General features: G+C 39.7%; 1 protein-coding gene across 1 annotated transcript in view; it reads right to left on the bottom strand.

Moving 5' to 3' along the window:
* The window catches only part of PMFBP1 (polyamine modulated factor 1 binding protein 1), a 42,016-nt gene that overhangs the window by 15,117 nt on the left and 4,258 nt on the right, over nucleotides 1-22,641 (bottom strand). The window contains exons 2-8 of the mRNA XM_044255815.1: nucleotides 21,818-21,973; nucleotides 13,035-13,277; nucleotides 9,817-10,038; nucleotides 3,165-3,335; nucleotides 2,073-2,183; nucleotides 1,153-1,279; nucleotides 896-1,053 (exon numbers count right to left, since the gene is read on the bottom strand). Of these exons, the coding sequence (XP_044111750.1) occupies nucleotides 896-1,053; nucleotides 1,153-1,279; nucleotides 2,073-2,183; nucleotides 3,165-3,335; nucleotides 9,817-10,038; nucleotides 13,035-13,277; nucleotides 21,818-21,973 (1,188 nt within the window). The remainder of the gene's footprint in view (nucleotides 1-895; nucleotides 1,054-1,152; nucleotides 1,280-2,072; nucleotides 2,184-3,164; nucleotides 3,336-9,816; nucleotides 10,039-13,034; nucleotides 13,278-21,817; nucleotides 21,974-22,641) is intronic.

A 22,641-nucleotide genomic window follows, 5' to 3' on the forward strand; every position in this document is an offset into this window, starting at 1 on the left:
CCTGATGTGGGGCTCGATCCCAGGACTCTGGGATGATGACCCGAGCCGAAGGCAGAGGCTTTAACCCACTGAGCCACCCAGGTGCCCTTGCTGTTATATTCTTAATGCCTCGATTTGTGCTTGGCATATCACAGGAGCTCAAAAATACAGGTTGAATGAATATATGAACGACTCAGAATTGTTTACCCAGACTCCTGGCTGCGTGTGGTCATCTTTCCAGACACTTCCATTTTGACTAATGGATTCCCCCCTGCACTTTCAAATAGGGAGCCTGAATGACCAGCCAGTCAAGCAGTTGGATGATTTCTGCTATCTCTGATAGAAGTGTAGAGTTGGAAGTGCGCTGACTGTATAAGCTTGCATTGGTTTTACAACATTTCTGTCCTTACTTCTATTCCTAGGCTTTTCCAGGACGTGGACTTATATTGAGAACTACAGATCTTCTAGGGCATAGTTCCATTAATATTTTCAAACTTCCTGTATGCATATTCATAAGGTATTTGTAATTTTATACACTGAAATTCACTTGAAGTTCTTAATAAGAACTACACAATATTTAAAGCATTTCATTCCACGATCAAGCATAAACAAAAGCATAAAAGAACAATGCAAGTGTGTCCCAAACTCTCTACCTTGAAGGCTGGGAAAGTACCTCTTGTAGAGTCAACATCTCTATGAAGGTCCCTGGATAATGGTATTTTATTTATTTATTATATGCTATGAGAGGTCCCAAAGAAGTGCTCAGAACTGCCTCTGGGCCTAAAGCGCCTGCAGTCTCATTGCTCATGTGTTGATGTTCCCCCAGGCAATCCCCCTGGGTGCAGAGCTCTAGGACCCGCCCTGGACCAGACCTATCCTGTTGGCAGTTCTAACCAGAGAGCTCCTCTTGCCTTACCTTGTCTTTCTTCAAGCCCAGCTTCTGGGTCTCCGTGAACTGCATCTGTAGCTCCTGCAGCCGCCTTTGCAGGATGGAAACCTCCTTATCCTTCCTCTCCATATGGGCAGATGTCTCCTCCCGCAGCCCGTGCAAGTCCAGCTCCAGCTTCATCATGTCTGTGCGGGAAGGGACAGAGTGCTCCTTACTCAGAGGAGGGCTCCAGCTTCCTTCTCCTCTCCCTGCTGCCCCCCACACCCCACCCACTCCGGGTTTACCCTTCATGATGTTTTTCTTCTGCTCTGACACAGCCTCTAGCTCCATGCGCAAGTCCTTCACTAGGTTCTGATACTCCTCCACGTGTAGGCACTGGCTGTCTTTCTGCTCCTGCAAGTGCTTCAGTATCTGGGTAGGTAAGATAGGACCAGGGCAGGATGAGCACAGGGGGCAAGATTGCTTTCTACAATGCCACCTGTCCAGATTTGGCAAATCCAGAGAGACAGAGAGGGGAGAAGTAGGTGCCAGGGACTGAGGGAGGGAGGGGGGGAATGACTGCTCATGCATACAGGGTTTCTTTTCAGAGTAGTAAAAATATTCTGGAATTAGTGGGGATGGTTGCCCAACCTTGTGACTGTTTTAAAACCAATGAATTGTATACTTTACAGTATGAATTTTAGGGTATGTCAATTGTATCTCAATTAAACAAATTAAATTAATTTTTAAAAGGATACGTCAAACTTATCACCCTCATGCAGAATGTGTACAAAAGCCACCATTCCTTCTGCCCTACAACAATTGACATTGATGGAACACCTATTATGTGCCAGGCACTGTCTTAGGTGCTGGGGGCCATAGAATAAGAAACACAGAAACAAATGTTTGACCCCATGGAACTGACTTCATAGTGGGGTGAGACAGATAAAGAGCGTAAGTGGTCACCTGTAGAAAATGTTAACAGTTGATATGTGCTATAGAAGAAACAGGTGCAGTTCCAAAATTTGGCTGTAAAACTGAATACTGCCAGACACATTCACGGGGAGTTGGCATATGTCACATACAGGATGCTTGTAGCAGGGTCAATCAAGTTCACACAAATATAAACATATGATATAAAAATAAAAAATAAGCAAGAAAACCCAGAATCAAACCCAACGCAACTTGACACCCCCCAGGCACAAATAAGCAAAAGCTCTCCCACCTTTTTAATGTCTTCACAATCTTCTGAGGAACTAGGAGGATGTCTGTGTGTGGCTGTATAGGAAGCAAAGTCTGCTTGTAATTTTATCAAAGCCTCTTCACGCTCTAGAACCTGCAAATGAGTGTGGGTTAGTTATGCTGAGTGATCAATGTAATGTGATTATTCCTAGTATGATTTTGGCAGGGTGTTCTTTTTTTCAGCCCAAGTTTGTTATAATATAAGTAATTCATCACAAACTTCCTGTGGGGTTGCAACAGAGGAAGAATTAGGTTCTCAATCTTACATCAAATCTCAGTAAGGCATAGACAGTGGTTTGTCTGAGTCTGCCAGTGGCCACATTTTGGACTCCTTCCTGAACCTCTGTGTGTTCCAGCTTATGAGGCAGAACGTTCCTAAAAGCTGTGATGGAAAGACATCTAATCTATCAGAGGATGGGATGCAAAATTCAAGTATTAAAGAAGGAAGTTTTTATGGAATGCACGGATGTGTAGGTACTTAAAAAAATTAAAAATTATGAAATTTTTGTTCTTGGTTTAAAATAATTCAAACAAAACACAAGCATCCAAAAAATAAGTGAAATCTCTCCACTTACTCTCCACTCTCAATTCCAGTAAGGGGTGGTGAGCACTATAGGCAATTTACGGTATGTACTTCTATATTATAAACAAAGACATTAAAAAATGAAAGTGGAATTGAACTTATACATGGGATTTTGCAACCTTTCTCAACAATAGCTCACAATCCCATTTAATTCTTATAGTCTGCTGAATCCTTTTTCTTGGTCTCCTTATCATTCTACAATATGGCTGTTTCTTTAACCATTTTTTTAAAAAAAAATCTATTCAACCATTTCTCTATTGATGAGCACTTAAGTTGTTGTGATAGATTTTAAGTCTCTTTAGAATCTCAAACTTAGTGTGGGTTGGGGGCATGTAACCACAGAGATGATGAACAAAAGGTAGGATCAAGTCTATATAAGACATTTGAGCAGTCTTGTTGACAGAAATAACTTTAGGTGACTCTTTTTCCCTCCTTTGTTTCTTCATGGGTTTATTTTTGGTCTCTCAGAAAAATATTCTAGAAGTCACTTACCAAAGCATTGCTGCAGGCTAATTTATTTCGAAGTTCCTGGATTAGATCATCCTGTTCAGAGACCTTTTGCCAGACTTCAGACAGTCGTTTCAGGGTCTCCTGATGCTCTTGAATCATGCAGGAAGATGTGTATATACGCACTTTTGAATGATCACCCTTATTCTCAGTCTCCTGGGATATTTGGAAATAATGAGTTTGTTTTGTTCATACTCTTTGAGTTAACTTCAGAATGCCATGTGCATGGAAAATCTCTTAGATCTACATTCTGAAAGTTCATGTTCACATATGTGAATCACAGCTTTCTTAATAAAAGAAAAAATTAACAAGTGCATATGCATGGTTAAAAGTTCAAACAGTTCACAAGAGAATATACTGTAAAGTTAGTCTTCCTCCCTCTTGACCCTCCATGACTCAAGTCCTCTCCTCCGTGACAGTCTATGTTACCATTTTGGGGGGTATCCTTCCAAAGATATTTTATGCATCTTTGTATATGCATATATGCATATGTATATAACCCTCTATTTTTTCCCCTACACAAATTAAACTCTTCTAAAATGCTATTCTAACATTATGTTTGCACTTGACAATTTATTTAGGATATTTTCCATATTGTTACTTTTATATTTATCTGATTTTTCTTTTAAAATTAATATCAAATTGCACAAGTAATATATATATGTTCTATCTAAAACAGTATAACATTGTGGGCAAGTCTAAATTTCTCTTTGACTGTACTACCTTTAATCCCATACTTGCTGTATTTTCCAGAGATGAGAATTTGTGCACATACTTCTAGAACTTTATCTATACACTTACATACATAATAAAGAATTTGTAGAATACAGATGATATTATGTTGGCCTTTTAAAATAGAAAAATAGATTTTTTTCACTCAAAAAGATGTATTAGAAACATATCCAGGTTAGTATATGTACTTCTAGCTATTTTAAATTGCTTTTCAATGGGTTTATCTAATTTCTTATTGATGGGAATATCAGTTGTTTCCAAGTTTTTTTTCTAAAATGAAGTTGAAATGAATATTTTTGCACATAAGTCTTTGAGTACTTATTCTGGTATATGTTTGGATTAAATTCTTAAAGTTGGGGGGTGCCTTGGTGGCTCCGTGGGTTAAAGCTGCTGCCTTTGTCTCAGATTGTAGTCCCAGGGTCCTGGGATTAAGCCCCTCATTGGGCTCTCTGCTCAGCAGGGAGCCTGCTTCCCCCTCTCTCTTTGTCTGCCTCTCTGCCTACTTGTGATCTCTCTCTGTCAAATAAATAAATAAATAAATAAATAAATAAAATCTTTAAAAATTCATGACATATTTAAAATTTTGGTAGATACCACACCATTATCCTTCAAGAAATTATACCAATTGACACTTCCATTAGCATGAGTATGCCCATTTTCCTAGAACCGTTTTAAAAAATTTCTTTCTAAAAAAAAAAAAAAATGTCTTTCTCAAGAGAAAAACCATGAGAGACTCTTAATATCACAAAAGAAACTGAGGGTTGCTGGGGGAAGGGAGGTAGGGAGAGGGCCGTTGGGTTATGGACACTGGGGAAGGTATGTGCTATGGTGAGTGCTGTGAAGTGTGTAAACCTGGCAATTTACAGACCTGTATACCTGGGGCTAATAACACATTATATGTTAATAAAAAATTTTTTTAATGTCTTTCTCTAGGTCATCTGAAATCATGTATGAGGGTTACTACATGCACATGGGTCTGCACCAATAATGAAGTGAACTGATTTAGATAGCCAGAAAAGAGGAAAGAGTTACAGTTTGGAGAATAGATCTTTCCCATTAAACTTTTTTCCTTAATTGGGCTTTTCCAGGCAAAGTTAGAAATAGTTTATGTTCACTAAGCATGAAAGCTACCCATGAGCAAGCTGTAGAACGGTCAGAGAGAAATCTAAAACTGACCATAAATAATATTCTTATAAGTAAGTTAGTGTGTAAGTGGGCAAAAGAATGGAAAATGACAGAAAAGTTAAGGAACAAGAAGATGATATCTAGAGGTCCAATGTCTTCTTTTAAAAGATTTTATTTATTTTTTTGATATAGAGATAGGGAAGAGAGAGCACAAGTAAGCAGAGGAAGAGGGAGAAGAGGGCTCCCTGCTGAGCAGAGAGCCCAACGCTGGGCTCAATCCCACGACCCCAGGAATCATGACCTGAGCTGAAGGCAGATGCTTATCCAACCGAGCCACCCAGGTGCCCTTACAGGTTCAATGTTTTAATACCACAGGATGAAAAATAGAAATTAATTTTAAAGTAATAGAAGAAAAATTCCCTGGGTTGAAGAAATTATCGATCTTCAGATTAAAAGTGTCGGTTAAATGTTGAGAGGCTTAATGAAAAATAAACTAAGAAACCTTGAGTCTAAAACCCTCCAGAATTCCAAGAAATAAAACTGGCAACTTACAAAAATGAGAAACATCAAAATCTAACAATTCCTCTTTAATACTGGATGGTACAAGACAATGTAGCAATAATTTCAAAGAGTTAAAGGAAGGTGTTCCTGAAAGTTTATATACCCAGCCAAACTAGCAATTAGGAATGAAGACAAAGTGATCTTTTTCAGACATGTAAATACTGAGAAACCTAGCTACTCACAATTGTTTCTGGAAGAATTAATAAACAAAAGTCCAAGAATTTAGAAGTGTTGGAGTATATTGCTTAAGTAATGATTAAAAATTGGTTTTATTTGTAATCTTAAAGAAATGCACACTTTATATGTTATATAAACAGTTTCAGAGATTAAAAGAGAAATATAAACCTTCTAACTCATTTATCTTAGGGTAGCATAATCCAGAAACCAATACTAGATGAGAGCACAAAGATTTGAGTAAGCAAACTAATCTCATTTCTGAAAATAGATACAAAAAATAAAACTTTAAGCAATTTAGTATAATAGTTTATTGTAATATAATGATATATTGTTATTATTAAAATAAAGTAAAATAATAAATAAAATAAAATAATATATCACAATCAAGTAAAGTTAATTTCAGGAACATAGAGATTGTCCTATAAATGAAAATCTATTAATGTAATTCACTTCATTAAAGGGAAAACCTCTATGACAACCTTGATAGCTGCTAACAAAAACATCTGATGAAGTTGAACATTCATTCCTGACAAAAATTCTCAATAAACTACATATAGACAGTCATGCTTCCACTTGAAAGAGAATATTAACAAGCAGCCAAGAACAAACATACTTATTAGTGAAATAATAGAATCATTTCCTTTAAAATGAGAAACAAGGCAAGGATGTTATAATTCAGCATTGTTCTGGGGTGTCCTGGTCAATGCAGTAAGATGCAAAATAAGTTGTATGATTATTGAGAAGGAAAGCAATTTAGAAATACCAAGCAGTCCACTGAAAATCTGGTCAGAGAGTTTAATAAGGTGATAGAACAAGTTTTCCTATACATCAGAAATAGTTAATAAAATTAAATGTATACAATCTCATTCACAAAATCAGTTAACAACTATAACATATCTAGGAGTAAACTTAGCAAGAAATATGTGAAATCTATATAGAAGAGTATAAAATCCCATTAAAGGGTACCTAAGAAAACTTAAATAAAAGTAGAAATAAGTCAAGCAGAGAGAGTCAATTATCATATGGTTTCACTTATTTGTGGAGCATAACAAATAGCATGGAGGACAAGGGGCGTTAGAGAGGAGTAGGGAATTTGGGTAAATTGGAAGGGGAGGTGAACCATGAGAGACTATGGACTCTGAAAAAACAGTCTGAGGGGTTTGATGTGGCGGGGGGGGTAGGAGGTTGGGGTACCAGGTGGTGGGTATTATAGAGGGCACGGCTTGCATGGAGCACTGGGTGTGGTGAAAAAATAATGAATACTGTTTTTCTGAAAATAAATAAATTGGAAAAAAAAAGTAGAAGCATGTTATGTCCCATAGAATATGCTAATTCCCCCAAATTAATATATAATTTGAAAGTAAATGAACATACATCTAAATTTCACCAAGAAATATTTGGAAGTCAAGAACAGGGAAGGAGGACCTACTTTGAAGGAGCTATCAAAACCTATCAGTTAAAGTCACTAAAAACTGTGATCTTGGTGCAAAAACTGGCAAATAGATCAAAAGAAGAGAGTTCAGAAAGAACCACATGTACATGGGGATCAGCATATATACTGAGTTGGCAATTCAAATCAGCAGGGAAAGTATTCAACAAATAGAAGTGGGACAGCTGGAGACACCTTTTGGTAAACATAAATTATGTGTATCTATAGCTATATATCTACATATGTATATAGGTTATCTCTCTAGCTAGCTATCATCTATCATCTATCTAATCTATCTATTCATCCATCCATATCAATTCCAAATGGACTAAAGATAAAAATGTAGAAATACAAAAATATAAAAGTGCTAAAAAAATGAGGTAAACTTTTGTAATCTTGGGGGGTAGAGAAGGCCTTCCTAAGCAAGGAATAAAACCTAAGGGCACCTGGGTAGTTCAGTCGGTTGGCTGTCTGACTCTTGATATTGGTTTGGGTCATGATCTTGAGGTCATGAGATCCAGCTGTCAGGCTCTGTGCTCAGTGGGGAGTCTGACTGGAATTCTCTCCCTCTGCTGTTATCTTTCTCTCTCAAATACATAAATCAATCTTAAAAAAAAAAAAAAAGGAGGGCGCCTGGGTGGCTCAGTGGGTTAAGCCGCTGCCTTCGGCTCAGGTCATGATCCCAGAGTCCTGGGATCGAGTTCCGCATCGGGCTCTCTGCTCAGCAGGGAGCCTGCTTCCCTCTCTCTCTCTGCCTGCCTCTCTGCCTACTTGTGATTTCTCTCTGTCAAATAAATAAATAAAATCTTTAAAAAGAAAAAAAGGAAAAAACCCTCAAAATCTATAAAGGAGGACTGAAAGACTTAACTCCATAAAAATTAAAAAATTTCTGGGTGGTGACAAATACCATTAATAAAGTAAAATGAAAAGTTACAAACTGGGAGAAGATACCTGTAACATACGTAGTAAAGCATTATTACCTGTAATATATTAAGACAATCCTATAAGTCAATACAAAAAAAACACTAAATACCCAATATAAAACTGGTTAAGGATTTAAACAAGTAATCCATCAAGCCGAAATCCACCTGACTGATACACTCATGAACAGTGCTCAATACTTTGTTAGTGTGGCGGGCACTGTGATGCGTCCCCTTCAGCAATGAAGGACTTACTCCCCCAGCTGCTGGGAGTGCTTCCCAAGACAACCCTCAGCTCTCAGCCCTTTCTGGGGATTGCCTGGGCTGAAGAAAACTGCTCTGCTCCAAGTCATGCCTCTCCCTAAGGGCAGATCACATCCATAACTGATCAACATGGAGGAAGAAGGCCAGCTCCCTTCTCCCTAATTTGGGACCCCTTTGTATGTCCATCCAGCCCCAGAGCTTCCACAAGACTGGCTGAGGCCTTTGTTGGGACTGCATTACAGCCCAATTTCTCCCTCTGCTCCCTGCTTCCTTCTCCTTCTTTTCACAGGTGTTGATACCAAGGGCTCTCTCTAAAAAATATGTACTGCATGTCAATCTGTGTCAGAGTCTGCTTCCTGGGGGAACCCAACCCACAACTGTTAGAATGAAAGGAAATGAAAACTGTAATGAGGAAACTTGTTTGTATGTGTTTGTGTGTGTGTGTGTGTTTTCTCCATGCATCAGTTTAGCACAACTTAAAATGACTAAAAACATACCATGTGAGTGTGGGGAAGCAAGTTCCCTTAATTATTATTGGTAAAAGTGTAAACTGGTAGAATCTTTCTGGCATTCAATTTAGAAGTATCTTTTGACATTAAAATAAATGTATTCCTTGACCCAGCAATCCCACTTCAGGAAATTCTCCCGTAGGAATAAGGATGTCCATTACATCTTGTTTGTAATAGACAAAATAGGTCAGCAGATGGTATAGTCATACCATAGAATACAAGGTAGTTACTAAAATTGTCAAGATATACATTTAAAAAGCAAGGTATAGAACCACATTTATAAAATGACCCATTTATGTAATAAGAAAACCCTAACCATTTATATATGTAACTGTATAATAAAAGACTGAGGAAGATTCCCAACAGATTATTCAAATGATTATCTAAAGGGAAGAGAGTAGGGTAGAGGAGGCTGAAAGCAGACTTTTACATTTAATTTCTGTGATTCTGTCTAGGGAACCTACATTGTTATATTACTTCTGTAATTAAAAAAAGCAATTAAAAGAAAAAGATTCAGGCATTTTTGCTCTGCTTTGTTACCTTTCATGGACTTCACCTCCTGTTTGATCCTGAAGTCATGGTTTGCATGAGTCCTGTGACCGAGAAGAGCCCCCCAGCCAGAACCTCATGAGAACATGGAAGATTTGGGAGCCCATTTGTTATTTTGATTTTTGCCTTATTTGAAGTGGTAGCACTTTACATTAATTAAGGAGCCTCAAAATTCTTAGGGAGGAATCTTAAAGGAGATGTGAAGGCTGGAAGTTGAAAGCCGGGGGCTACAAAGTTCAAGGGAAGGAACGACATCTGGTTGGAGGTTTGGGTTTCCCTCAGAGAAAGCAGGGACTGTTACCCGGTGACCACCTGGGAGCACGTCCACTTGCTGGAGCTCCTAGGCAGAGTGGCCTGGTGTGAGGCCTTACCTGACTGACGATCCCGCTGAGCTCCCCCTCCAACATCTTCACTTGGCACTCCAGTAACTCGATGTTGCTCAGGGAAGTCTGGTATTTATCCCTGTAAAGGCTTAAACTCCTTTCTAGGGAGACAATCTTGTCCCCGGCCAAAGCAAGTTGTTCCTGGGCCAAATGAAGCTTCTCGCCTGTGTTCTCATTATGATTCCCCATTTCCTCCTCATAGAGAATCACCTGTTGGTAAAGGAATGAAACTGCACTGAACTCATGGAAACATCGAATGAGGAAAGGGTATGGCTATAAGGACCTCACGCAGAGGAGTCTTATGTTTTCACTAGAAACCTAGAAGTACAGAATAGGCCCAGCACAGATTTAAAAGCTACAATATATACTATCAGAATGTTAATGATTAGAAATTAAAACAAAAAGATTGTCCTATTTGGATGGTAAGCTTCTTAAAGGCAGGGACCATTATCTATTTCCCATCTGTCTGGCATGTAGTAAAAAGTCAATAAGGACTTGTTAGTTGCTTAGCGGGAATGAGTCTATCTAGCTCCATTTTTTTTTTAAAGGCTTGAAATGCCCATGTTCTTTCCTTCCTAGGTATTCTCTAGAGATCTAATTTAGAAAATGTGGAGCCCCTCATGCACACAACAAATTTCCTAAGAGATTGAGGGGGAACAACCCCAAGTTCCTCTGGGACTTGGACAGTTCTTACTTAGCTTGCATTCTCTTCCTAATCTTCAGCTAATCGATTGATTAGTTGACCAACAGATATTTATTGAGCGCTCTTAAACAATGTCTTGGGTGCTGGGGGATATATACCTATTAGACACAGGCTCCTCCCTCAAAGAGTTTACAAACTCTTTAATTTGGGGAAGGTATGATTTATAACCGGCAAATAACTATATATAGCTGACTACGGTCAACTGAATGGCCAGATTTACATGTACTGAAGGAGTTAAGAGCAGGAGGGTCATCAGGGAACGTTTCCTTTTGGTTCAAATAGTTCACTGTGGAATTTGGATAGAACTCGTTCTGTCGGTCTAAGCTAATTATGCTTGCTGCCTGCCATCTGAAGTTCCTCATAGGAAGAGGTCATTTAGTTTGAGGTGTTGATCAGAAAAGGGGAAGACAGAAAGAATATTTTATATTCAAATGTTTATAACAGAAGCTGTCAGTGACTCTCTCACATTCCGGAGGCATTCACCGTTCCTTTGAATGCTAAACCCATTCCAACCACAAGCATCTTCAACTCTGCCTGGGATGCTCTGGCCTCAGGAGCCCACTCTCGCAGAGGAGCAAGACAAGGCAGGTTACAAGTATGGGGGAGTTAATACCCCCAGGAGCAGCCTTCAAGCAATGACTGGGTGGTGAGTTGGGATCACTGTGAGGCATGCTCTACTCTACCTCCCCCCAGTTCTCCAGAGGGGCTGAATCCGAGGTGCTCATGGTAGTAATCTTAATACTGATTTTCTTTATAGGGTTCCTGTCTTTCTTTGACTCACTTCTCCACTCTTTCTCTGGGATCACCTCTTGAATTGACTACTTTACATTCATCTCCTTGTCTTAGGCTCTGCTGTTGGGAAATCCAGCCTTACACAGAAGTCTGATGCTACTGTGCAACAAAGTATTGGGGAATATTGGCAGAATGCCTAGAGTAATTTTTTCTAATGTTTTCCCAGCTTGAGATCATTTTCAGTGACTGCAATTTACCAGATCCCACATCAATTATCCCCCTCCTCCTTAGAAGTTGAGACTTGACTTCATTTGGGACAGCAGTGCATGTCACTGAAATACATTTCCTTGGCTTCCTAAGAACTAGCTATAAGCCATGTGACTAACTCTGGCCAACGATACATAAATCAAAGTATTGTGTGGGACTTCTGAAAAGTGTCCTTAAAAGAGAAGAGCGTGTCTTTTTTCCCCCCACCTCCTTCCCTGCACTATCCTGCTTGGAACAAGGAAGTGATGGCTGGAGCTCTAGCAGCCACCTTAGGAGATCTAGAAAATGGAAGTTTTGAGCTGATGATGGTAGACCGAAAAGGGAGGACCCTAGGTACTTGATGACACATGCAGTTCCTGTAACATTCCTAGACCACCTACCTCCATCCTTCCTCTATATGTCAGAGAAATAAACTATCTAAAGTCACTATTACCTTGGGGGTTTTCTGTTACATACAGCCAAATAGAATCCCAGCTAATTCAGGGTTGCTCTATCCAAGCTGGACTCTTGTTTTAAGAACTGGTCAGTTTTAGCCCAACCCTGCTTTAGTTTTATTAAACTATGGTTTATGTTCATAGGCTTTGCCCTCAATTATCCTTTGTAGGATAGCTTTTCTCTGTTTCTTTCCCTTCCAATCCTTTTCAGCAAATTCTCATAACATTCCCTTTTAAAAAAATTCTACATTCTGTAAGTCCTCAAAAAGCCCCTGGAATTACTCCTTAAGCAACAGCACCATCTTAGACAGTCCTTGGAATTTTATCTCTAAAGGCAAAGGAGGAAATGCTCGGGGAGGCTGTCTGTCTCACTACTTAGAATCCATAGTTTCACTGCTGCTAGTGCTACCATTGCTCAACTGGTTTAAATTCTATAGTTTTGGTCTTTGGAATTTACTCGGGATTCCACAAGGATGCTCTTTTTGGTTTAAAAAAAAATACTATCTTGGGACATGAATGGAAATGAATGTTCAGAATATACTTGAGTTTATATGATCTAAAACTCCAGCCTGAAAAAAATGACTGATCTGGTACTCTCAGTGATTGACTCAGACTCAATGTCTGGTTATCTTATCAGCTATCCAAATGCTAGGAATTTTTATATTATCAAAATCTGGTTTTTCTAAAAATGGTTCATTTAATAGACTTTATACCTTTTTTATAACCCTCAGAGACCTAGAGTCTTTTGCATTTAAATTGCAATGATAATAGGATGGAAATGATGGACCTATAAGCAATACCCCCCCAACACACACACACATCACATCACATGTCCCATGTACACTGATACCAGAGCTCTCACCCAATTATGCCATTTTCTTTAGTTTTCTCTGTTCAGCTTCAATAAGGTTAAGAGTTAAAGAGGGGAAGTTGATAAAACCTGCTCAAGATGTTGAGAAGCTCTCTCCTGTAAGGCCAGTGTCTGCTTTCTAGCAGGTGTGGCCTGATTTCAGTGGGTACCTGGGCTCAGGAGACATTTCCATAGTTATTCTATCTTATTCTATCTATACCTCATCTTCTTTCAGTTTGCAGTGATGGTGGAGAAGAACCAGGTCAGAAGTCTGCTTCTCTAGGACAGACTGATACTGCAGGAGGGAACAGTAAGAAGTCTGCAACTCCTCTGTGCGGAACTCCAGTTCTTGCTGAAGGGCTAGCAATTTTTTCTTGAGTTGTTGGAGTTGTCTCAGATGGCACTGTTTACTGGGCTCAAACTCCATCCGCGACTCCTGGAATGCTAATGCTTGTTTCTTATTCTGCAATTGAGATAGAATATATCGGGAAAAATGCCTTTCGGTTGTCATTAAGAATACATTCATTCTTTGATTTTTTTTCATTTGTTCCACCATTGACATCCATCTCTCTGTCCTTTCATCCACACGCTTTTAGTAAACCTTTCACTCTATCTACACCGAAACATCATTTTGTATTTCCATCCTGTAAGGAGGATTTGAAAGAAGAAAAAAATCCTATTTCTTTCCTACGAGTTAGATCTACCACTCATATTACTCAGGCCAGAAGAAAAAACATACACTTAAAGGACCTAGAAAGTAACATAAAGATACACACAATAATGTGATTTTTTTTTTTTGTCTTCACATTTAAAGATAACCCAATTGATCTAGAACACAATGGAATTCTGTTCAGTTTTTGGGCTAAAATTGATTCACACTCAGATAAAAGGGCAAACTCTTGGGTGGGCTCTTGGGGAAACAGTTTTCTGGAGTGCTGGCCAATGGGAGGCAGAGATTATTCAGGCACATTGACTCTGTTGTCTCCTCCTGAAGGAAGATGTGACCTTATAGATGCTGTGTGTGTGTGTGTGTGTGAGAGAGAGAGAGAGAGAGAGAGAGAGAGAGAGAGGGAGAAACAGGGAGAGCTCTTCCTGACAATCCACAATCAGGTTGAAATGCTGCTAGACCCATCCTATATTTTCATTCATTCACTCAATAAACATATGTTGAGCACCTACTTTGTATCAGGTACACTGCTGGTAGGATACATCCCTGAGTTGTTTATTTCAGTACAGGCGAGGTCTTTGCACTGAAGTTCCTATATTTTCTTGCCCAATAATCTCTGATGACGTGTGAAAGAGAGGTGGATGAAGAGGGTGGCCCATGGGCATTCCTTAACTCCCTCCTCTGTTTATAATCCTCCTACTTATTATGTAAAATCCTGTCCAATTTTTGCTCTCCTTCCTCTTTTCCCTGCAAAGCCAACTTTGCACCAATACCATAGACTTTATTGGCATGTCTTTACTATGGCATTTCACATTCTGCTTTGCATTACAGTGACCTCTGTGTATCTTATCTTCTATTAGATTATAAGCCCCTGGAGGGCAGGGGCCATGTCTGCTTCTATAGGACCTAGACTAAAGGTTTATACACAGTTAGGTATTGAAGGAAAGTAGGAAATTAAATAGAAACTAGGCAATCTCACTGGTTCCCCAAAATTTGAACTTGTGGCCTTGGCCTCATTAACAGAGTACTTTCAAACTTTCTAAAAATTAACTTTTTTTTTTTTTTTACAGTTTTAGTGAAGTAAATTTGTATATCACAAAATTTAACCACTCTAAGTATATAGTTCAATGATTTCTAGAAAATTTATGGAGTTATGCAACCATTGTTAGAATCTGGTTTTAGAACTTTTCCATAACCTCAAAAAATTCCATCTTGTTGCCCATTTGTCACTCTTGTTCCCACCCCAGCTCCAGGCAACCACTAATCTCTCAGAGTCTTTCTGCCTCTATGGATTTGCCCTTTCCAGACATATCATATAAATGGAATTGTATAATATGTCATCTTTTGTGTCCGGCTTCTTTCACTTAGCATAATGTATATAGCACAAGCTATAGCAAGAATCAGTATTTTCTTCTTTTTTATTGCTGAATAGTATGAATATACCATATTTTGTTTATCTGTTCACCAGCTGATGAACACTTGGATTGTTTCAATTTTTGGCTATCATGAATATTGCGGCTATGAGGATTAACATAGTAGCCATGTATGGATGGGATATTTTCCTTTATTTTTTAATTTAATTATTTGACAGAGAGAGATCACAGTAGGCAGAGAGGCAGGCAGAGAGAGAGGAGGAAGCAGGCTCCCTGATGAGCAGAGAGCCAAATGCGGGGCTCGATCCCAAGACCCTGGAATCATGACCTGAGCCCAAGGCAGAGGCTTTAACCCACTGAGCCACCCAGGGGCCCCTGGGATATTTTCCTTTAATTAATTTGTTTAGCAAATATTATGGTGCCCCTAGTATGTGTCAAGCACTCTAGTAGGTAATGGGGATATAGAAGTATATAAAACAGACAGAATCCCTGCCTTCATGAGTTTGTATCAATGGGGAGGGGGGAGGCAGCAAGTTAAATAAGTGAATTATGTAGTATATTAAAAGGAAAAAGTGCGATGGAGGAGAGTAAAGCAGGGGAAAGAGATGAAGAATGCTTGCATGGAGGCAGCTGTAATACTGAATTAAGTATTTTCATGGGACCACATTGAGAAGATGACATTCGGGCAAAGACTTGAAGGAGGCAGGGAAGGAGCCTGGTGGGGATCCATAGCAGGAACATTCCTGGGAGAGATAACAGCAAGTGCTAGGGCGTGGGGGGTGGGAGGTGCCTGGTCTTGTCTGAGGAGCCACTTTATTCTGGCTGGAGCGGAGAGAGTAAAGGGGAGAGTGGTACCAGATGAGGTGAGAACAGAAAGGGAGCTAAACTCCTTTAGGGCCAGGTAGGCCCTTCTAAAGAACTTAACTTTTCCTTTCAGTGAGGTAAAAGGACATTGGAGGGTAGTGAACAGACAAGTGAAATGATGTCCTTTAGGTGTTACAAAGTACACACTGGCTATTCTACTGAAAGGCAGCTGTAGGGCGGCAAAGGTGAAAGCAGAGAGACCAGCAAGGAGGCTGCTGCAAGAATCCAGGCAAGAAGTGATGGTGGCATGGACCCAGTTGGAAGTTGGGAGAAATGGCCGGATCAGGGATAGATTTTGAAAGCAGATCTCATGGGATTGGCTGCTGTGTTAGATGTGGGATGGTAGGGAATGATGGTCATCCAAGGCAGGATGACTCCAACATTTTGGTCTGAGTAAATGAAGATAGAGTCTTAATGAGAGTAATTCTGTTAGAGCTTGGACTGGAAAGAGGGACAATCTCTGGTGAGAGAGAGTGGGAATGGCTCACTTAAGATAAGCAATGCTCAGCCCAGCTCGGAACCAGAAAGACAACAGCTGATTGTGTAAGTTCATTCTGAATGAGAAGACTGAAAAGGGACCACTGTGGTCACCAACAAGAAATCCTAGGCAAAGAGAAGCTGAACTCTTGGCCTGAACATCTGGTGTATGTGGCTGGAGGGAAGTTTTTTTTTTTTTTAAACATATAATGTATTATTTGTTTCAGGGGTACAGGTCTATGATGCATCTGTCTTACACAATTCACGGCACTCACGGTAGCACACACCCTCCCCAATATCCATCACCCCACCCCCCCACCCCTCCCACCCCCCTCCACTCCAGCAACGCTCAGTTTGTTTCCTGAGATTAAGAATCTCTTACGGTTTGTCTCCCTCTCTGGTATCACCTTGTTTTTTCTCCCTCCCTTCCCCTGTGGTCCCCTGTCTTGTTTCTCAAGTTCCTCATATCAGTAAGATCATACAGTAATTGTCTTTCTCTGATTGATGGAAGCTAATGATATTTCTTTCTTAAACAATGCTGATTTTTGTATTTACTCTGTGTAGCTGTAATTGCCAACATTTATATTACATGTTTTTAGTTAAATGTTCTCGTTCTTTTCAAGATAAGAGTGTTGTTATTCTCACAACGCATCCGTGAAGGGACTTGGGAGGGGCGTTTGTGTGGGTGTTCATGCACACAGTTGTGTATAGGGGATGTTATTAACAGCCCAAGTCTTCTGACTATACAGGTAAGATGAGAGGTGGGAAAAAGCTATTAGGAAAAAAACATGGTCAAGAATAAATACCTAATAAGTATTAGGTAGTCCTAATAAGGCTAGGACTAAAGCAAAGGAGTGAATTTCGTGGGGTAGGGCTAATTCAGAGGACTTTATTTTAGTGAAGCAGATACCCAATAAAATCCTTACCAAATTATGCTTAAATCCTGTTTTTCTTGGGTTTGTGGAAGTTGACCTGATCTCTGACAATTAAGAAACTGGATTCTTGGTCCCTCAAGGACTTGTGTTGACTGATGATTTGGACCCGCCTCTCCACTGATGGACAGTCATCAGTTGAAAACTAAATGTGGTCTCTTCATTGTTCATTCTTTCTTAGCTTCACCTTATTTTCATATCCCTGTTTTCTCTTCATTATACAAAAGAATGAAAGAAGAGCTTTTTTTTTTTTTTTTTTTTAAAACCCCTTTCTTTAGGGCTTCCCCTCTAGTATGTGGTACATCATCTATTCTTAGGTGTGTTTGTAATTGTTCTTTGCTTAAAAGACACATGTCTTTTCCTATGTGTATAAAGCTTAGTGACCTGTCAGTGATACTGGTGAACTGCTTGTAACTTCTCTTCCCCAGAGGTCATGATGAATATTTTGGGTTTAATTTTGGTTTGAGGTAACATGATAGATCAGCCAGATGATGAGAGTTCATCCAAATCTTCCAGTACAGGGCAAACACAGCACCTAACCCAATCTGTCTGGTTATAAAGATTCAAGAAGTGCTCACATATGCAGAGAAACTAGAGTTTCCTTGGATGAGAATTTTAAACATTTGTACACTATAGATACCTGTGAGTTTAGAGAAACCAAGTTTCAAAGTCTTGGAGAAATTCTTAGACTTATTTGAGACCTATTAATTTCTACTTGTTTATTGCTATGTACTCCAAAGATTCTTTTTCTTAATTGTAAATGAATAGAAAATGACATGCTATGATTAAACCTACATTTCACTCATATATACGTGCCAGAGAACACTGTGATAAAGGCATCAGTACATTTCCTATTATTTCTTTGTCTCCCTTTTTAAAAGTTTTCTTTCCAGGGAAGACAGACATTTTATTAGATTCTACTTTGACCTTTAAACTGAGATTTGGAGAAAATGAGCAAGTTGTAAGTAATCTTCCAGAAGTGAGGTTAGTTCTGGGAGTTACCACCCAGAGATGGACTTGATTCTGGAGGCTGGCCCATCTTGTTTCTCTCCAGGCCTGAACTGTCTTAAAGGATGGAGAGCACTGGCCACAAGTAGGAACTTGTTCTCATATTTAGTCAATTTTTTGGCCATACTTATGGTCAAAGAGATTATAGCTATTGCTCTTTCCTTGCCTATGTGGCTACTTGATCACAGAAGGAAATTAATTGGCCTGGCATGATTTGCCTTTTGAGAAGTCACTTTGGTTTCTACCCAATACTTTGCGCTTTTCAAGTTGATGCTAATTGATTGATGTTAAGTTCTATATTTTCCCTGATACTGAAGTTAAGCTGACAGGTCTATAATTACCAGGATTGTCCTTTTTCCCTTTTTAAAAAGATGAGCACTTCATTTACCCTTTTTCAGTCTACAGGGACTTTCTTTATCCTCTTGAGTTCTCAAAAAATAATCGCTAGCAGCTATGTAATAACACCTGCCAATTCCTTAAGTACTCTTCAAAGTATGTCATCAGGTCCTGCTGATTTGCCTAAAGCCGGCTTTTCAAAATACTTTTTAACCATTTTATTCCCTATTCTAGTTTGTGCTAACTCTCTTCTGTCTCAGATTGGCATTGCTCTGGTAACTGGATCCCTGCTGATTTTCCCCCTTCATTTAAGAACTGAAAGTCTCATCTTTCCCCAGTCATTGTCATGAACTTCTTTCCCTATCTTTGAGGTGTTAGGTGAGATATTTTCCCTGTAACCCTGGTTTAGCCTTGTACCACTAGATAGGTTTATCAGTTACTTTTTACATTCTCTACCAAGTACTTTTTTATATTGGTAGAGTGTAGAACTAGGTGTTTAAGTGACGTGCATTTCTTTTGGATACATCTTCATCGCTTAGACATTTTTCTCATCTGTGATCTCTGCTTACCAGAGAGTCCCTTTAAGGGGCGGGGGAAAGCTCTTCATTTTGGAATAATTTTAGATTTGCAGAAAAATTGCAAAAGTAGTAGATAGAGTTTCCATATACTCTTCTCCTATCTTTCCCTAAGGTTAATATTTTATGTAATTGTGGTACATTTGTCCTACTAGGAAATTAACATTGGCAGGTTACTATTACCTAAAGTACACCTTCATTTGGATTTTATCAGTTTTTCCACTAATGTTTGTTTGTTTATTTGTTTCTGTTCTAGGATCCAATCCCAGATCTTACATTGCATTTAGCAGTTCCATTAAAAATTTTTTTTCATTCCTAATAACTCAAAGTGATATTTCTGTGTCATAATTTCCATCAAGGATATATTAACCCATATTTGACCAGTGACTTTTATCTTCAGAAATCAAGCTTCTTTACATAGTTTAATGCTAAGAATAGTGTCCTTCATCCACTTCAAAGGTGAGTTTGACAGTCTGGACTGTACTAAATATCAGGGTATTCTCCCTAGGCCACCACCAGGGCCAAAGTTGTCTGGGCAATTGCTCAGAGAGACCCTTCTTTTTCTAATTTGCTCATTCTTATATTATGATATCTCTGTTGTTCTTTTCTCCTTTCACTTTAATTGAGGCACTCTTTGGTTCCTGGACAGGGCCAGAACTACCGTGGGGCATGTGATGTGCAATTTTTAAGGAGGCATTCCGCCTCAGGGTGGGGCAAGCTCAGGGCTGGCCCATGATGGGGGAGAACCCTGTAAATGCTGAACCCTAGCACTTCATTTGCTTCACCCTCATCTTCTCTCTGTTCCTGGGTTTTGGAGCACAACATATTCTTGGTTTAAAAGGTTACCCACCCCCTGCCTGCCATCCCTGTACTTACACATAACATCTGATGTAGTATTTTAATTTTCTCTCCTAACTGTAGTTCTGAACTATGACCTCTGCCTCATTTCTCCAGATCCTTGTTAGATATTAGTCAAAAATTTCAGAAAGTCTTGGGTTTCCCCTCTGTTCCCACATTACATTTCCTTGTAGAGGGCAGATCTTGCAGAGATTTTCTGAGTGGATGAGTGTAAGTCTACATCTAATTGTGTATTTGTATGCATAGTCTGCAATTTAAATTCTGCACTAAGTGCTAGGAAAAAAAGAGCCTGTTTTAAAGCTTATTTCAAGCTGTTAGACCTTCTTCTGGGCAATTAGTATAATAAAATGCAATTTAATGCCTTTCTCCTTCCAAGTTGCTAGGTACGTTTATAAGCCACATGGCTTTCCCTGACTGGGGGAATAAATAAACTTGGACAGCAATGGTGAAAATATCTTAAAATGTTAATATTTAGAAAGAAGTAAATTATGGTAATATTTTTCCTGAGATCCATTTAGGAAAACCGATGGATTTTCCTGTGTTTGTGACCTCCTGGGGAAAGGACAGTAACACTCAGTAGGATAAGGTGGAATTGCTTTGTTGGTAGCATTTTTAGGGCATTGCAGAAGACCAATCTGTGGTTTCTATAGGGAGGTAGTAAGTCCTGGAAGAACTCTAACAGACACAGTTAAGAGAAACCAGATCCTTGACCACAAATGTGGAAGACGGTGGAATCCTACACAGCAGCCAAGGCTAACTTGGGGGTCTGGTTGACAGGTCTGTGCAACTGGTTCCTGCTTCATGTTTGCCAAAGACTCAAGTCCCTAAAAGGAAATGAAGGCTGCAAGTAAGGCATTCTTTCAAACTCAAAGATTTAGAGAACTATGGGAAAATATTTCCCAGTTGTCTCCCCAGCTTATGGGGATAAGTTTAGTGACCAGTTTAAAGACCCTAGCACTAGAATTTCCAAAGAGAGAAAACCTCCGGCTGACATGAAGTTGCCCCAGCTGATGAACTCCCTAGCCTACAGTTAAGTATTAATCAAAAAAGATGATTGTGCTCCTGTTTACACACGTGCAGGGCAAGTGTTACTGAGTATCTGGGCTCCCACACTTCTGGAAGGAAGCCCTGTGAGAAGGGAAGGAGTGTCAAGTAGGAGTTTGCATGGGAAGTGATCTTGGGAAACCGTGGAGAAATGAGACAAGGAAAGGAAGGGAGCCTCAGAAGGGCGCGTTATCAAGCTAGTTCCCACGTTGGGCAGCTGACGAAGGATCCTATTGAGGAACACCAGGAAAGCGCATGTCTGGGGTGTTCCGTGACTGAGGGGCAAGAGTGATAGGTTATTTAACCACCTCCCCGTCAGTCATTGGTAGAGGACTGCTTTTGTGGGCATTAGTCATTCTGCATTTGAGCTTGACTGGTGACAGGGTTCCTGCATCCAAAAGGAAAGCTTGTAGGCCGAGAGCTGCCGATGGGGCAACCAAGATCACCTGCTGCACTGATGAGCAGTGACACCTCTGAGCAAGTGGGACAGTTGTGATTTTCATGGTTGACTTAGAAGTTTGTTTAAAATCCATTAGGAGAAGCTACTCTCCTTATATAACTATGATTTGGTCTTTCAGGGCCATGGGCCTCAGGAGCTGCAAATCCAGGTGTGAAAGGCCAGGAAAAGACAGGGCCTCAGATGTAGATGACCTTGGAGATAGCTAAATGGAAAAATCTTGAGGGCAGGGATGGGGTTTTTGTGTGTGTATGTGTGTGTGTTGCAGTGTAAGTGTGTTTAATTCTCTCTCATTGCCTGGTCAATCAATGCTCTTGAATGACTAGTGGAAGAATTTTCTATTATTGCTCCTAAGGGAGCAGAGGTGAAAGTTGAGGGAGCAGAAGTGGGTAGCAGCCGCTGAATCCCTTACATGGTTGTCGCTCATCATCGCCTCCTCCACGCAGAGCTGATTCTCCTGCAAGGTCTTCCCCTGTCTCTTGCAAACATCATGCAGATTTTTGATGTCAACTTGCAGGCTCAAGAGCTTGTTGTTCAGGCTGCTCACTTCTCTGTCTCTCTCCCCAGCCTGGGCAGTCAGGAAAACAAAAGCATCAATTATAAACTATCAAGAAAATGCTTACTTTCGTTCACTTAACTGGTTGACAGAGACTTTAAATTTGCTGGAAATTTGTCCATCTTAGCTGTTATTACTCTTAGCTGTTATTACTCACCCAGTATAACATTTACACAGTATCCATTTGCGAGGTGTCTGAGCGCTCTGCATTATTCAGACAATTACTTATTTACATTAATTAATCTTCACCCACTGCTGTGGGGACATCGCAGACACTTCCCCTGTTTTTCAAGAGGAAGTCAGTGCCTAGAATAATTCCAGGCACCTAGCAGACTGTCTATAAATATTAATGGCTCTGCCACCGATGAAATGAACATAGTGAGATGTCAAATGAACTTGTCAGGACTACAGTGAATCAGTGATGGAGTTGATGTCGATTCTGAAGTGTCTTAACTTTCTCTTCTTACCCACTAAACCAATAGACCTCCCTTCCCTGTAAACCTAGTGCTTGCTTCTCTGTGGAGATGTACACGAAGGAAAATAAAAGCAAAATCACTGATTGCATAAGATAATTTGCCTTTGATTACAAGTGAAAAGATTAGCTAATTACAGGTAGGTCAGAATGGAAATTAATGATCAAGAACAAAATAGAGAGTGTGGTGCACAGCAATTTGGGTGAG

The sequence above is a fragment of the Neovison vison genome, chromosome 7 (genome assembly GCF_020171115.1).
Source record: "Neovison vison isolate M4711 chromosome 7, ASM_NN_V1, whole genome shotgun sequence".
In the NCBI taxonomy this organism is placed as follows: domain Eukaryota; kingdom Metazoa; phylum Chordata; class Mammalia; order Carnivora; family Mustelidae; genus Neogale; species Neogale vison.